This window comes from Colobus angolensis, unplaced genomic scaffold, assembly GCF_000951035.1.
Source record: "Colobus angolensis palliatus isolate OR3802 unplaced genomic scaffold, Cang.pa_1.0 Scaffold143, whole genome shotgun sequence".
NCBI lineage: Eukaryota > Metazoa > Chordata > Mammalia > Primates > Cercopithecidae > Colobus > Colobus angolensis.
The window spans coordinates 3383079-3400080 of NW_012114522.1; the positions used below are offsets into that span (position 1 = coordinate 3383079).

A 17002-nucleotide genomic window follows, 5' to 3' on the forward strand; every position below is an offset into this window, starting at 1 on the left:
CTCCTGACCTCAAGTGATCCGCCTGCCTTGGCCTCCCAAAGTGCTGGAATTACAGGTGTGAGCCACCATGCCCGGCCCCATTATGATTTTAATTTGTAATTCCCCCATGGTTAAAAATGTTGAGCATCTTTTTATGTGCTTATTTCAGACTTTTAAAAGTCTCATGGTTTTAGGCTTCATATGTAGGTGTGTGATCTGTTTTGAACCAATTTTTCTCTGAGGTGAGAGGCCTGTGTCTCATTGTGTTTTTACATATGGATGTCCAGTTGTTTCAGCACCACTGGTTGAAAGATCACCCTTTGCACATGCCCCAGGCCCAATGCAGGTGCTGGGTCCTTTATCCTGTAGAAGGTCCTGCCTTCTGGATGTACCTATGGCTTCCCTGTGGTGTCCATGGGCACTTCCCTTCAGCCCCTCTATTTTCATAATCAGAAATCCGCAGAGCTTTAATTAGATTGAGCCTCAGGCCTGTTTTTCTTGGCAGGAATGCTTGGTTATTGGTGAGGTGGGCTTCCCAGTGCATCCTGCCAGAAGGCACCCAGTGTCTGGTGTTCCCACGGTTACTGGAGCACAGGGTGACCAGTGGGGTCGGGGGCGAGAATCTGCTATTTCCTTGGTTAGCTTCCTTATCAGCCCTTCTCATGGCTTCACTGAAACACTCAGGGAAGTTAGATTAGGGACTCTACTAGATGATTCCAAGAAGCTATTGTTGCTTTGTTAGGTGTGATAATGGCATTTTGGTTATGTAAGGAAGTGCCCATATTTTTAGAGATGCATGCTGAAGTGTAAGGGCGTGATTTTACTTTAAAATCTCCAGTGGAGAAAAAATAGGCAAGAGAAAAAAAGGGAGAGATGAAGCAAGTGTGGCAAAATCTTGATAATCGTCGAATCAGAGTGACTCCATGTTTTGAAGATGAGTAAATGTTTTCATAGGCCGAGGTCTGAGTTGCACGTTTCCCCCAAATGCTCCCCCAACCCCAGGTTATCAGGTGAATGTGAGCCGTTGCGAGCATTGAGAGGCTGTCTGCTACCTGTGCTTGGGGGCCATTAACTGTTGCTCTTCTTCCCATCTCTCTTTCCTCCCCTCTTTCCTTTTCTCCCCTCTTCCATCTTTTGTCCCCATCCTTTTCCAAAAATTTGGGGGTGACCCTCGGCAGAGTGCCCGCTTCACGGCTTGCCCTTTCTCATAAAGACCACCAGAGGGCGCCATGATTTAAGTCCGTCGCTGTTCCTGGTGCTGAAATTCTGAAAGCGGGTGGAGCACATGATGGGCCCGGGAGCTCCTGCGGGCTTCAGCCCTGTTTTCTGTTCTTTTGAAAACAAACACATCTTTCGGTCTAAGAAATATACTGTTCTATATTCCCAAGATGTGGTCCCCAACCTTAGCATCCCTGAGGTTGGAAACAGAAGGGACGGCTGAGATGCTTAGTGGAGGGTGCAGGCCTGGGAAGGCTTTGTCCGAATCTGCCACTCACCAGCTGTGTGGCCGTGGGCTAGTCACTGCACATCCCTGAGCCTTGATTTTTCTCATTTGTTAAATAGGAATGATAACCACGGCTCCTTTAAGAAGTTATTGTGAGGATTAATGAAATGCTGCAGATTTTAGTAATCTCAAGATACTATTATTCCTAATGCTATGCCCACTACTAGTACTTTTTTTAAAGCACATGCTGTGTGTCAGGGGCCCCTCCAGTGCCCCTCCCAGGTGTGAGGTCAGGAGATGTGATGTCCAGCTCAACCCTGCCTTGTCTGTGACCACCGGTTTGACTCTGGCTGCACTGCAGCCACCCTTGAAATCTTATGCCTTCCTCTTATGGAACATCCTGACCTTAAACCTGACCTTGCAGGGTTCCCATGGATATGTCTCCAAAGCTCTGAATACAGTGGCCAGTGCACCATTGATGCTAAGTCAGTGACAGCTGCTACTATCATTCTCAGGGCCCTCTCGTTTAGCCACATGGTGGCTCTATGCTTTGTGGGTCCCCATAACTCCATCTCTGCATGCTTCTCGGGAAACTGCACCCCCAGCCCCACACCACCCCCAGGGACCTGTGGTGCTGGAGCATTGCCTTCCATAGCTTTCTACCTCTATTCACCACAACCCTTTGTAGTTAAATCAGCAGTAGATGTTGGTCAGCAAAATACTGATTTTGCTGCAATATCTTGTTTGAATCCATGTGATGACCCTAAGAGGGAAGCAAACATTGCCTTACTGTGTTTACCTTGCAGCTGAAGAAACTGAGGCCCTGAAGAATGAAACTGCCCACACGAGGTGCCCCAGCTAACAAGAATCAGGCATGGAATTGAGGAATTCTTAGAAGAAGAGAGTTGCTCAGAGATTCTATAGGAGAAACTGAGGCCAGAGAGGTGCAGCCACTGGCTCAGAATTGCTGAGTGCCTTCATATCTGAGCTGGGATGGGAACCAGGCCCCCTGACCTTGGCCCAGAGCCTCTTCCTTGGTGTCTAGTTCTCTGCCTTAAGCCTCATGGGTGTCATGGAAAAGAGACTTACATAAAAGAAACATGCCTGACTTTATTACCCCTGAGACTTAGACAGTAATTTTTAGTGATTAGTCTTCTGACATGCCTGGTCCCTCATGGCCTGCACCTTTCAGGCATTTGATTTTGTACTCACTTGTGCCTCTAAAGCACCTTGTTAGTGGAGGTAAATTAACTTATATTGATTTTGAGCTCCACTGCTACTATGATGAATTATAACACGATTTCAGTCATTTTGTTGTTACTTAGGCATTTGTTGAAATACTGGTGCACTGGTAGAGCTTCCGAAATGAATTTTTAACAAATCCCTAAAAACTATGTGAGCTTTTCCTAAATGCCTGGAGGAGGCAATAGGCCTGACTTTTTCAGATCTATGTTCTTTGATTAATAACGTATCTCCTGGTGCTGGTATGGTGAGGGTAAGCCCAGGTGAGCCCCAGGCTGTGGGGTCCCCTTTGAGAACGGGCCTGGCATTAGGCAGCAGGCACTGGAAAAAATTGTCATCCTTCCTGACACTGCATTTACACTCTTGGGGATTTATCCTGAGGAAATTATTTTAAAAATTAAAAAAACTCCCTCTGCCTAAATTTGCTGCAGAATTATTTGACAGTAGGAACAACACAAAGTAAACCTGGAATCAACCTAAATGTGCAGTGACAGGGACATTGTTTTCCAATTGTAGCATTGGTTTGCTTCTGGGAGTTTGTGTTAATTTGCTTCTTTGGGGCATCCATACTTGCAGAGCACAGGGAGAAGGGTGTTAGCTGTGACCGGCGGTTTTTTATTTCAAGGGGAAGACTCTCGCTTACGCTTCCTCCTTTTCTGCCTGAGCACAGGGGGACACTTTGTGCAAATAATCACATACCATTTAGGAATGCTTTTGGGGCCAAGTGTGCTGGCTCACTCTTGCAATCCCAACACATTGGGAGACCAAGGCAGGAGGATCACTTGAGGCCAGGAGTTAGAGACCAGCCTGGGCAACATAGTGAGACCCTGTCTCTAAAAAAAAAAAAAAGGGATAAAACAAAACATTAGCTGGGTATGGTGGCCCATACCTCTAATCCCAGCTACTCGGGAGGCTGAGTTGGGAGGATTGCTTGAGCCCAGGAGTTTGGGGCTGCAGTGAGTCGTGATCATGCCACTGCACTCCAACTTGGGCAGCAGAGCAAGACACCATCTCTAAAAACAATAATAATAATAATAATAAACTAAGAAAGCATTCAGCTATAAGTAGGAGGAGAATTGACTAGATGGACTTCTGGTAGCTGGAACTGAAAGAGATAGGGCTGCAAAAACATTTTCACCATAAAAGGCAAGGGGTCTGCCATCCAGAACTCATGGCTTGGCTGGGTGAGGCCAACAGGAACCAGGCTCCACTGTCTTCCCGCTCTTCCAAGCTCAGCCCTGGACCAGACCGTCTTTCTCTGAGCCTTGTTCTTGTCCTTCAGTAAATGAATGGGGCCAGGGTGAGGATGGTTGGGTGGGGGGACACTGGGCTTCTTTTTCCCTTCCTTGGGGGCAATCCACTCTGGGGACTTGAGGGTATTCCACTGAAGGCAGATCCTTGGATGAGTGAAGGCTGCTGTGTTGGCAGCTCAGCTCGGGGGCCTAGGAAGTCAGAGATGAGAGTTCTCATGGCTGTTACGGAGAGCAGACCCATGTAGAAGAAACATGCTCAGCTTTACCACCCCCAGTACTGCTTGGGGCAGTATCTTAGGTGTGGCTTTCTTGCTCATGGTCACGAGGTGGCAACTGGATGTCCGGGCCCGGGGTGTGAGCTCATGGGTAGCAGGGGAAGGGAGCCTGTTTCCCGGCACTCCGCACTCATGCTTTAGGTGACAAGCTGGGTGGCCCCTGCTGCTTCCCTGTCTCCACGTCAGCCGCTTGGTTAAGCATGGTTCTCAGGGGTCCCTTGGACAGCTCTCCTGGTTCTCAGGGGTCCCTTGGCCAGCTCTCCTGCTAGCAGCTGACATCAGGAGAGAAACCTGTGATGCCTTTTCCGGCAGCCAGTGTGCATCAGGGCAGCGGTGCTGGGCACTGTCCCCACAAAGTAACGTCTGGGCTTCTGTCTGGGAGGGGCCTCTGAGCCTTGTGACCGGCTCCGTGGCATCTCCTCGGTAGGAAAAAAAACCCTGCTTCCCCAGAGAAGGAATCTGGTCTTTGGGAAAAGACAGACTCATCTGCTGTCCAGGTTGGGGAGAAGATTGGAAGGAGGTGGAGCCTTCCTGGTTGGTTGGGGAGAAGATTGGAAGGAGGTGGAGCCTTCCTGGTTGGTTGAAAAGAGGAAGAGCAGAGGCCTCCCCGTCTGAATTGCCCTCTGCAGTTTCAAAGCTGGTTCACTGGTGGTGTCTCCTGAGCCTCACCCCACTCCTGGGACGTGGGGGCCAGAGCTGCAGCTCACTGTGGGGACCACGCCAGGCCCAGATGCGAGGCTCTCGGGAACCATGAGAGGGCGTGATCCTCTGCTTTCCACCTTCCCAGGACAGGTGTGAGAACTGCATCAGCTCTGCCCACACGCCCTGAGCATCCACTGTATGCTTTCATTTTTTAGGCGAGGTTTTCTAAGAAAGAAACCTGCCTTTGGCCGGGTAAAGAAGTCTCTGTGGTTCTTTTGTAGGTTAAGTAGAGAGACATCGGCAATGCTTCAGAGAGTTAAGCGCCTGGCAGGGTGGTGGGCAAACCACCCTCACTAGACAAAACTCCAGAGTTCAAATCTACAAACATTTTTTCTAAAACAAGTGTTTCAATAACCGTAGTGTCCTTTAACAGCATAGTGTGGTCTCAGGTTCAACAGTCATTGGGATTATTGTGTATAAACTTCTCCATCTTAAGGAAAGCTTGATGCCTTCTCAGCAAACAGTTCTAGAGGGAAGCTTATCTTTAGGACAAGATACAGAATACAGTAGAGCTTTAATGTCCACCACAGGGTCCTGGGCATATAAATATTCCCTCACCTTTTCTGTAATAGTTTGGCAGAAAGTCCTGGCTGGCCCTGGCTTGGTCTCTCACGGCAGCTCTGCGGTCTGATTCCTCTGTCACATCTGACCCTGGTGATGTTTTCTCCAGCCAGGGCTAAAATAAAAAGTACGGAATGATCATTTTCTGTTTCCTCTGCACAGAGACAACTTCCTGCTTTGGTCCACTCTCTGGGGTCTGTTAGACCTGCTGTGTTATTCATAACATACGTAATCCATATGTCTAGCCTAAGCAAAATCGAGAAATGAATATCTGTGCACCCACCATCCACGCTAAGAGAGAGAATAGAACATTCTAGGATGTTCGAAGCCCCCAGTGGCCCTCCATTGGGAGTTCATCCACTCCACTATCTAAGGCAAGCTGGTCCAGCCTGGGGTCCGAGGGCCGCATGTGACCCAGGATGGCTTTGAATGCAGCTCAACAGAAATTTGTAAACTTTCTTAAAACATGAGTTTTTTTTTTTTTTTTTTTTTAGCTCATCAGCTATCGTTAGTGTTAGTCTATTTTATGTGTGGCCCAAGACAATTATCGTTAGTGTTAGTATATTTTATGTGTGGCTTACAGAAGCTGAAAGATTGTACACCTATGTTCTAAGGGAACTGGATCAATGATCTCTGGCTTTACCTTAGTTTTGGTGTTGCTACACAATGTATTGGTTAGTGTTGCCTGCATTTGCAATTTAAATGAAATCACAGAGCAGGCCTTGCTTTTGGCCATCTAACACTATGTTTGAAGATTCCTTCCTTCCTTCCTTCCTTCCTTCCTTTCCTCCCTCCCTCCCTCCCTTCTTTCTCTTTCTTTCTTTCTTTCTTTCTTTCTTTCTTTCTTTCTTTCTTTCTTTCTTTCTTTCTTTCTTTCTTTCTTTCTTTTTTTTTCTCTCTCTCTCTCTCTGTCACCCAGGCTGCAGTGCGGTGGCATGATCATGGCTCACTGCAGCCTCGACCTCCTGGGCTCAGGTGATCTTCCCAACTCAGCCTCTTGAATAGCTGGGACTCCTGGTGCACACCACCATACTCAGCTATTTAAAACAAAATTTTTAGTAGAGAAGGGGTCTCACTGTGTTGCCCAGGATGGTCTCAAACTTCTGAGCTCAAGTGATCCTCCCGCCTCGGCCTCCCAAAGTGCTGGGATTACAGGTGTGAGCCACTGCACCCGGCCTCTTTATGAAGGTTTCTCACATGATGCCATGTGCTACTTAAGGTCGCTCATTTCCCTGCTCTGTGGCATTTCATTTTGTAAATATGTCACAGATGTGTACCTGTTTCACTGCTGACGGATGTTGGGTGGCTCCTTCTTTTTGGTATTTCAGGAATTTCTGTAGGGCAGATGCCCAGGGGCAGACTCAGCTCCCGGAGAACACGTGTCTGTTCAGCTTTTCCAGGTCCTTTCAAACTGTTCTGCAAAGTGACCCTCCAGCTCTGTGCCTTTGCCAAGAACTGGTATTTGTTTTTTGTTTATTTGTTTTGTTTTGAGACGGAATCTTGCTTTGTCGCCCAGGCTGGAGTGCAGTGGTGTGATCTCAGCTCACTGCAACCTCTGCCTCCCTGGTTCAAGCGATTCTCCTGCCTCAGCCTGCTGAGTAGCTGGGATTATAGGCACCCACCTATAATTTTTGTATTTTTAGTAGAGAAGGGGTTTGGCCAGGTTGGTCAGGCTGGTCTCGAACTCCTGACCTCATGATCCACCCACCTCGGCCTCCCAAAGTACTGGGATTACAGGTGTGAATCACCGCGCCTGGCCTGGTATTTGTTGGTTTTTTTTAACCGTTGCCATTGTTGTTTTTTTGGTGACCGTGTTCATTGGCCGCCCTGGTTGACCCGTAGGAGGCAGAGGCTGAGCTGGAATTCAGTGTGTGGGGTGTTGATCAGGAGGTGCACTTGGAGTCCACGCCTGATTGGTGAGGGAAGGCAGCAGGATTGGGCAGAGGGAAAGCTGAGCCAAGCTGCAGTCCGGTGACAGCTGTGGCTGACTGTGAGCGGCTGAGGGGCTGCGGCGGTGCGTCCACGCCATCCTGCCTTGGGCCCAGATGGCTGCTTCTTCACGCTTGCCCAGTCACAGGAGGCGAGCTACTCCGCAGGCGTCTCCTGACAGCGCCCCGCCTGCTGCGGCAAAAATCCCTCCTTGCGCGGCGTCTGGGCGGCCCCTCCCTGAGCCCACTCTGCCGGCCGAACATGTCTCTGCTCTTTGGAACTCAGACCCTCCCTGCTTTTCTTCCTGTTGGGTTGTTTTCCAAAAATTGATTACAATGTTTTTTTCCTTCTAATACATTCTGCACATGAATCCTGAGTTCATACCGGTTGCAAATATCTAAGGTTGTGACTTTTTCACTGAAACTTTATGGTGGAAGCACAAAGTCTGGTTCTCTATTTCTTCTCGTGTCAGTGTTGGTGAGCTGTGTTTTTTTAGAAATTTATCTGTTTCTTCTAAGTTTTCACAATAATCTAGCATTTTTTTTCTTTTTTTCTTTTTTTTTTTTTTTTTTGAGACAGAGCCTTGCCCTGTCACCCAGGGGGAGTTCAGTGGTGTGATCTTGGCTCACTGCAACATTTGCCTCCCAGGTTCAAGCAACTCTCCCTGCCTCAGCCTCCCTAGTAGCTGGGTACAGGTACCTGCCACCACGCCACCACGCCTGGCTAATTTTTTGTATTTTTAGTAGAGACGGGGTTTCACCATGTTGGCCAGGCTGGTCTTGAACTCCTGACTTCAGGTGATTCGCCCACTTTGGCCTCCCACAGTGCTGGGATACGGGCGTGAGCCACTGAGCCCAGCCATTTTCGCATTATCTTTTAAATCTCTGTAATGTGTTCTGTCTTGTCAAATTCATTCTTCCTTAGTTAATGTTGCTGGAGGTTTGTTTACTTTATTAATCTTTTCGAAGATGATCGTGAGGTTTGGGGGAGCATCCACAACGCCTACAGTGTGGCCTCTGTCTGCGGCATGCCTTGTTTAGTGCAGACCTCCAGGGGTTACTGCTGGGCTTCAGTTTGTTCATGTGGTGGGTGGAAGTGAGCTCACTGTTCCCTGAGCTCTGTAGAATGTCACTGTCCCTTTTGGAGGGTACTGTGGTCTTTTATCATGATCACGAGTGCATTTGACTTAGCTCCTGGATAAAGGACAGGGGCTGTGAACAATTTGTCATGAATCCCTTAAAGCACCTGGCAGCTTAGCCCACACTAGGTCTTCGAGAAATATTTGTTAGATGACGGCACCTATGTGGCGAGGGAATCAGTAGCTCAGTCAGCAGTTTACTGCCTTCTCAGGGATTCCACTTGGTTCCCCTCCTCCCTTTTTTTAAAGTTAGAAAATGACTCACATGGCTGGGCACAGTGGCTCACGCCTGTAATCCCAGCCCTTTGGGAGGCCGAGGTGGGCGGATCACTTGAGGCTAGGAGTTTGAGACCAGCCTGGCCAACTCTACTAAAAATACACAAATTAGCTGGGTGTGGTGGCGGGTGTCTGTAATCCCAGCTACTCCGGAGGCTGAGGCACGAGAATTGCTTTGGGAGGTGGAGATTGCAGTGAGCTGAGATCGCGCCACTGCACTCCAGCCAGGGTGACAGAGTGAGACTCTGTCTCAACAAACAAACAACAAACAAACAGAAAAAACGACTCGTGGTCCCTTGTAAGGGTCTGATCTGGTCAGGGCAGGGTTTTTGAGGATCTGACCACTCTGTCCACCTCTGCTCCAGCGCTCCTGTGTGACAGGGAACCTACGTGATGGACAGCAGGCAGAGAGAAACAGATATTAATTAATTAATTAATCTTGACCTGTGTTCCAGCAACTCCCGAATGCTGCAACCCTCAGGTGGCAGCTATTTTGGAGAATGGAGCATAAGACAATGCTGGTTGCCTTCCCAATATCCATTATTCCTGGATTTCTGGCTAACAGCCCTGACTTAAATCAGGGGGCTGTGTGTGCGGCTGAAGTTCATATTCCCAGGTCTGTAATTCAGCAGAGGTGATCATGGGACCCAGTTCTAACCAATGGGACATAAGCTGAGATCACTGGGTAGGGTTTTTGGGAAAGATCCTCCACAGAGAATGACTCAGCTGGCACCCGCACTTTCTCTTGTTTTCTTCTTGTCTGGAATGTGATGGCTGGAGCAATGGCAGCCATTTTGTAATCATGAAGTGACTTGAGGACACCATAGGCTAAGGGTGAAGAAGCAGATAGACAGACGGGACCTGGAGCCTTAACCACAACACAGAGTTCTGCTCCAGTGCTGGGTTGCTGGTCTCTGGCTTTATTTTATAAAAGAGAAAAACACTACATTTCTTCCTAGCTTTCTAACACAGCTCCTAACTGACACAGGCCGGGAAGCCCAAATGGAGATTTTTGCTTCCTTTTCATATATCCCCATCCGTCTCTCCCTGATGCACAAGGAAAGGCCATTCTGAGCACATCCATCTTCATGCAGAAACCGCGTGTGTGGAGCCCTCATGCACTGTGGTGGGAACATGAAATGGTGTAACCACTTTGGAAAGTAGTTGGGCAGTTCCTCAAAAGGTTAAACATAGATTTATCTCATGACTCAGCAGTTCTACTCCTAGGCATCTACCCAAGAGAATTGAAGACATCCACCCATACAAAAAGGTACACACGAATGTTCATGGTGGCACTATTCATAGTAGCCAAAAATGAAAACAACCCAAATGTCCATCACCTGATGAATGGGTAAACAAAATGTGGTCTATCTATACAGTGGAGTATTATACAGTCCTGAAAAGGAAGGAAGCCCTGCCACACACTACAGTGTCACTGAACCTTGAACACATCATGTTACGTGAAAGAAGCTACACACAAAAGACCACATAGTGTATGATTCCGTTTATAGAAAATGTTCATAATCAGAAAATTCACAGAGACAAAAAGCAGATTAGTGGTTACCAGGGGTTAGGGGCTTGGAGAATGACCACTAATGAACATGTGGTTTCTTTTTGGGGTGATGAAATATTTTAAAAATAAATCATGGTGAATGCTGCACAGCTCTGTGAATATACTAAAACTACTGAATTGTAGACTTTGAAAAGTAAAGTGTATGGTATATGGTTCATGCCTCAATAAAGCTGTGATTAAAGACTGCGTATGCTTTAAAGTGAGAAGCTTGGTGTCACTGGAGCCAGGCGATAAAGCAGGGCAGGGCTATCTGCAGGGTCCCCACGGGCCTGGGGCAGATGGCCACGTGGCCAGTTTCTGCCTTCTTTAGTGGAACAGGGTGGCACGGTGGTTAGGACACAGACTTCTCTACCTACACAGCTGCATGCCCTTGGAGAGATCTAGTTCCTGTGCCTTGGTGACCTCACTTGTCAAATGGGGAGACTCCTGTATCGCCCGCAAGGTTGTGGTGAGGCTAAGCGAGAGTAATCAGGAATGCCTAGCGCAGCTTCCGCCTGCAGGGACACTCAGCAAACCCCGGATCTGATTCTTCCATTTCCCTGCACACTTGTCCCCCTTGACCACTGCCCAGTCGGCAGGTGCTTCTGTAGTCTGGGTTTGAGAAGAACTTTCAGAATGGTAGATTTTTAATTTTTTTTTTAAAGGAGAGAAGGAAAGCAGTGTCAGGAATCATCCTCCGTGTTGTTACAACATATTATAAAGCTCAGTCATTGAGATAGTCTGGAGGTTATGCTTGACTTGGGAGAGAGACTGGTGAAGGGCCACATAGTACATGTGTGAGTCCCCTGTGGCCGCCAGAGCGAAGTCCACATACTGGCTGGTTTAAGATGACAGAAATGTATTGTCCCCAGTTCTGGAGGCCAGAAGTCCAAGGTCACAGTGTGGGCAGGGTTGGTGCCCTCTGAGGGCTGTGGGGGGAATCTGCCCCAGCCTCTTCTCCTGGCTTCTGGTGCTTTGCCCACAACTTTGCTGCTCCCTGGCTTGTGGAAGCCTCATCCCAACCTCAGCCTCCATCCTCCCACAGCACTCTCCCTGTGTGTGTCTGTCTGTGTGTCCACATTGCCGCCCTCTCTCTCTTCTTTTTGGAAGGACATTGGGCATGTTGGATTAGGGACTCAGCTTAATGATGCCATCTCAATGCGTTTCATCTGCAACTACCCTATTTCCAAATAAAGTCACATCCTGAGGTTCTAGGGCTGAAGACCGCAGCATGCAGATTTTAGGGGGAAGCAATCCAGCCCTTCCTGATGGAAAATCAGAAGTAGGTTTGAGCTATATAATAAATCACTCACTGTGTAACGGGCTCAATATTTGTGGAGCACCTGCTCTGAGCAGGTACCGGGAAACAGCAGTGATACACTGACAAGGTCTCTGCCCACGAGGAGCTCAAGCAGCAGGGCGGGGAGGACATTTCACGACGGTGCGGGAGCGGCCAGCTCCTCGCGTCTGCTGCCTTTGTAACGAGAACGAGTTAGAGGGACAGACTGCATTCGCGGCCAGCTCTTTCACACACGTAGCACGTGGTGTGGGTGGTGCCACCGCTCCAAGGCTGAACCCCGAGCCCCTTCGGCCAAGGGAGCATCTGCTGCCACAGCGGATGACTTGAGGTTTTATTTTACAATTTCATTTGCCGCGTTATTGGCGTTTGGAAGATGACATGACCTCATCTCCTTTTTCTTTGCCTAGTGAACATAGCAGGTGGTTTTGTTCCCTTCCCACCACTGGGTGTGTTTAGCGCCATCATAACACAGATTGTTAAATCATCCTTGTATGTTTCCGTTTTGCTCTGAAACGCTCCCGTCACCAGGGGCGATGAACTTGGCTCAATGCACCTGTGTGTCGGTGGAACTTGGCAGATGGGCGGCGGGCACCTCTCCATGCCGATATCTCTACCCCGAGGAAGCGACCGTGGGGTGGGATAAAGAGCCGGGAAGAGGGGAATCTGGGTTTGATTCCCAAATCTGACGTCCCAGCCGTGGGACCTGAGACAAGTCATTCAACTTGTAGGGGTGCCCGCCTTAGTGACCCCCGGGAAGATTAAATGGAATGACGAATGCAGAACTTTTTTTTGGATTGTTTTTAATATGGTAAAATATACATAACACAAAACTAATCATTTTAAGCATTTTCGATGTCTAATTCAGTGGCATCCGGTACATCCCCATTGTTGTGCAACCATCTCCACGACCCGTTGCCAGAGCTTTTTCTTTGTACCCATTAACACCAACTCTCCATAACCCCAGCCCTGGTAACCCCCATTTCACTTCCTGTCTCTATGAATTTGACTCCTCCAGGACGTCATATAAGTGGAATCACACAGTGTTTGCCCTTTTGCCACTGGCTTATTTTCTTTAGCATAATATTTTCAAGGTTCGTCTACATTGTAGAATGTGTCAGAATTTTATTTTATTTTTTTGGGCTGAATAATATTTATGGAAAGGGTTAATCTGCAAATTGCCATGCCACTAAAAACAAAGTTTTAGATGGTGTGTAAAAATTAACGGTTGAACCGAACAGAGGAGGTGAACTGAAAGGTACACTCTCTTCTTCCTTCAACCACAGAGCCATTCCCCATGTAACTGCCTGTGCATCCTCCGGACATTTCTCTGCACTGATGAGCATTTACGTGTGTCCTTTGTTTTTAGACCTCTATGCTATTCTGCACCTTGATTTTTTCCCCTTTGATGTCATTCTTCCTTTTTTTTTTTTTTTTTTTGAGAGGGAGTCTCGCTCTGTTGCCCAGGCTGGGGTGCAGTGGAGCAATCTTGGCTCACTGCAAGCTCCATCTCCTGGGTTCAAGTGATTCTCTTGCCTCAGCCTCCTGGGTAGCTGGGACTACAGGTGCCCACCACCATGCCTGGCTAATTTTTGTAATTTTAGTAGAGACAGGGTTTCACCATGTTGGCCAGGCTGGTCTCGAACTCCTGACCTCAGGTGATCTGCCCACCTCAGCCTCCAAAAGTGCTGGGATTACAGGTGTGAGCCACCGTGCCCGACCTGATATCTTTCAATATTGGCACTCACACATAGAAATGCCTCATTCTATTCAACAGTTGCTTAGCATCCACTGATAGGTGGCCATGTCTTATTTCCCCAGGTCCATGCTGATGTCCATGTACGTTGTTTACCAATACTTGCAATTACAAACAACACTGGAAATGATTGTTCTTGACACAAGGGTGAGATTTACACCTGAATCCCTAGAAGACAAGAGGCCTGTGCATTGAGAAGCCTCACATTGTCAAATTGCCCCCTGTGGAGGTGACCCCTTCTCCACCCCACCCCCCCTGCACAGGAGGGGCTTCCCGCAGTGATATCACTCCTGCGGGGAATGGGCTGCAGGACCTTTTTTTTTGGTCACTGCCATATTTGAAAAGTGCAACCTTTCTGGTTTAATTCACATTCTTTTAAAATGATGAGAGTGGACACACCTTTTTTCACTTGCCTTTCTTCTTATATGAATTAAAGAATTGTTTCTTTTTCTTTCTTTGTGTGTGTTTCTTTTTATGTGAATGACTTGTGAGTCTCCTTTTCTCACTTTTCTACTGAGCTTTTCATCTTTGTCTTCTTGTTTATTTGTAAGAGTTCTTTATATAGTTAGGAAAGTGCACTGTGCATGCTAGTTGTTGAAATCTGTTCAACTCAGAGTCATCTCTAAATATCTTACCTTCTTTGAAGTTACCCATAAAATTATATGTGCCCCTGAGACAGCGATGCTTCCTTTCATAATCCTGGGCTTATAGTTCCTATCCTTCACCTTGAGGCTTAGAGGCTCTCCTTCAGTGTCTGTTGATAATTTACCGAACCCTCATCTCTTCCTCAAGCTACACAGAGTGAGGTGGGGAAAAGATGATGGTCAGATGCTATAGAAGGAGCTGGAAAGAAGCTGTCAGGGGTGGGGATGGTGCAGGGCTAACACTGTGATAAAGGCAGCCAAGCAACCTCAAGGTAAGTATTAGTTCAGTGGACTGCAGTGTGGGGTGTTGTCCCTGCCACAGGGCATCAGGGAAGGCTTCCTGGAGGTGGCAATAGTTCAGCTGAGCCTCAGTGGGACCTCAGTAGCCATGTACTCTCATCCGCAAGCTCAGAAGTCGGCCAGGAAAAGCTGCCCCTGTGCTGGAGTGGGCTGTGGGCCTGTGCAAGGTGGGGAGGGGCTTCCAGTTCTGTTTTTAAGTGGGGAGTGACCTGGAGTCCCTAGTGAGGGATTTTGTAGGCTGTGGGGAAATAGCTGCTGAGGGGTGAGGTTTGAAGACAAATGACAGAGGGGAGATGGGGAGGAGTCACCCCATTTGGGGCCAAAATAGCCCGAGGGGAAGGTGGTGTGTTGTCCCCATTTCACAGATTTGGAAGCTGAGGCTCAGGCGGCTCCCGCAGCCGGGAGGAGGGAGGCGTTTCCAACTCCGGCCCAGGGCTGGCTGGAGCTGCGCTGGGCATCGGCCAGGGTGGCCGTGGGTGGCGGTGCTCGCGTTGCATGTGATGTGTGGCGGCATGCATGCACCAAGGCTCTTTTATTGCTCAACTGTAGTTTTTTTTTCTGATTATAGAAGTAAAATAGAAAGAAGACCTTTTTTGAAATGACCTGTGTTAGTCACCTCTCTCAGGATGCGTGAGGCGGACACGTTGAGGCCACCTCAGCTGATGGAAGTTTCCGGTAAGAAGCCCGTTCTCATAGCCGGGCAGCAGCGCCGGTGAGCTTGGGGTCATGGGCTGTGGGTCGCAGGCGCCCGAAACAGCGCCAGCCTGACAGCAGGAAGCCGACCCCACCATGCTGGGATCTGGCCCCTCCCCTGTTTTGGCCCCTGGGCCCCCGACCCTGGCTCCTGCCGCCTGGGCCCTGACCCTACCCCGCCAGCCCCCATCACCGCCTCTGTCTCCTGGGCCGATGGGTGAGGCCCCCCTCATGCGCCACCTCCTTGTGGACTGTGGCAGGGTCACTTTGTCAGGCAGCTGGGGCAGGGGCCAGGAGCATTGTTTACTCATTGGGCCAACAGTGTTGAGTGCCCACCGTGGCCAGCACTAGGCCGGCCCCTGGGGTCGCAGCAGTGGGCAAGTGGACAACGACCCTCGAGGCTCACACTGAGCAGCAGACCCAGACAGACAGAGTCCATCTGTTAACTGGATCCCGACTGGGTGCGAGTGCCGTGAGAAAACCAGGGCAGCCATGGGGAGATGGGGTTGTCACCGTGAAGTACGGGGTGCAGAAAGGCACCCGAGGGAGTGTGCGGGCTGTGCGTGTTGGGGGGTGTATGTTGGTGTGTATCTGTTTGGGAGTGTGTGTGTTGATATGTGTATGTTGATATGTGTGTGCTGATGTGTGTGTTTAGGATGTGTGTGTTGTATGTGTTGATGTGTTTGTATGGTGGGGTATGTATGTTGAGGTGTATTGATGTGTTTGTTGACGTATGTGTGCTGTATGTGTTGGTATGTGTGTTGGAGTATGTGTGTTAGGGTGTGTGTGTGTGTTGATGTGTGTTTGTTGATATGTGTATGTGTTGGTGTGTGTGTTGTGTGTGTTGTGTGTGTTGCTGTGTGTGTATGTTGGTGTGTGTTAGCATATGTATTGATGTGTGATGTGTGTGTTGGTTTGTGTGTTGATATGTGTATGTATTGGGGTGTGTATGTGTTTGGGGTATGTGTGTTGGGGTATGTATGTGTGTTGCTGTGTGGTGTGCTTATTGTGTTTGTGTGTGTTGGTGTGTGTTCGTTGATATGTGTACATGTTGGTGTGTGTTGTATGTGTTGATGTGTGTGTGTTGGTGTGTGTGTATGTAAGTGTGTGTGTTAGTGTATGTGTTGATGTGTATGTTGGTGTGTATGTTGATGTGTGTGTTGGTGTGTGCTTGTTGATGTGTGTATGTGTTGGTGTGTGTGTGTGTTTGGGGTATATGTGTTGGGATGTGTGTGTATTGGGGTGTGTGTGTGTGTTTGGGGTATGTGTGTTGCGGGATGTGTGTTTTGCTGTTGGTGTGCTTATTGGTGTGTGTGTGTGTTGGGATATGTGTATGTTTTGCTGTATGTTGATGTGTGTGTATGTTGATGTGTGTGTTGGTGTGTGCTTGTTGATGTGTGTATGTGTTGGTGTGTGTGTGTGTTTGGGGTATATGTGTTGGGATGTGTGTGTATGGTGCTGTGTGGTGTGCTTATTGGTGTGTGTGTGTATTGGGATATGTGTATGTTTTGCTGTATGTTGATGTGTGTGTGTTGGGGTGTGTGTATTGGTGTGTGTGTGTTTGGGGTATGAGTGTTGGGGTATGTGTATTGGGGTGTGTATGTGTTTGGGGTATATGTATTGGGGTGTGTGTGTTGCTGTGTGGTGTGCTCATTGGTGTGTGTGTGTTGGGATGTGTATGTTTTGCTGTATGTTGATGCGTGCGTATTGGGGGATGTGTGCATTGGGGTGTGTGTGTTTGGGGGTATGTGTGTTGGGGTGTGTGTTGCTGTGTGGTGTGCTTATTGGTGTGTATGTATGTTAGGATATATGTATGTTTTGCTATATGTTGATATGTGCATGTTGGGGTGTGTGGGTTTGGGGTATGTGTGTTGGGGTGTGTGTGTGTTGCGATGTGTGTGTGTTTTGCTATATGTTGATGTGTGTGTGTTGGGGTGTGTGTATTGGTGTGTGTGTGTTTG

The 17002-nt window shown here is 48.4% G+C and overlaps 1 protein-coding gene across 1 annotated transcript in view; it reads left to right on the plus strand.

Moving 5' to 3' along the window:
- PPP2R2C (protein phosphatase 2, regulatory subunit B, gamma) overlaps positions 1-17002 on the plus strand; it is a 251874-nt gene that overhangs the window by 7897 nt on the left and 226975 nt on the right. Inside the window, exon 2 of the mRNA XM_011935418.1 lies at positions 14917-15023. Within this exon, the coding sequence (XP_011790808.1) occupies positions 14975-15023 (49 nt within the window). The 5' untranslated portion in view covers positions 14917-14974. The remainder of the gene's footprint in view (positions 1-14916; positions 15024-17002) is intronic.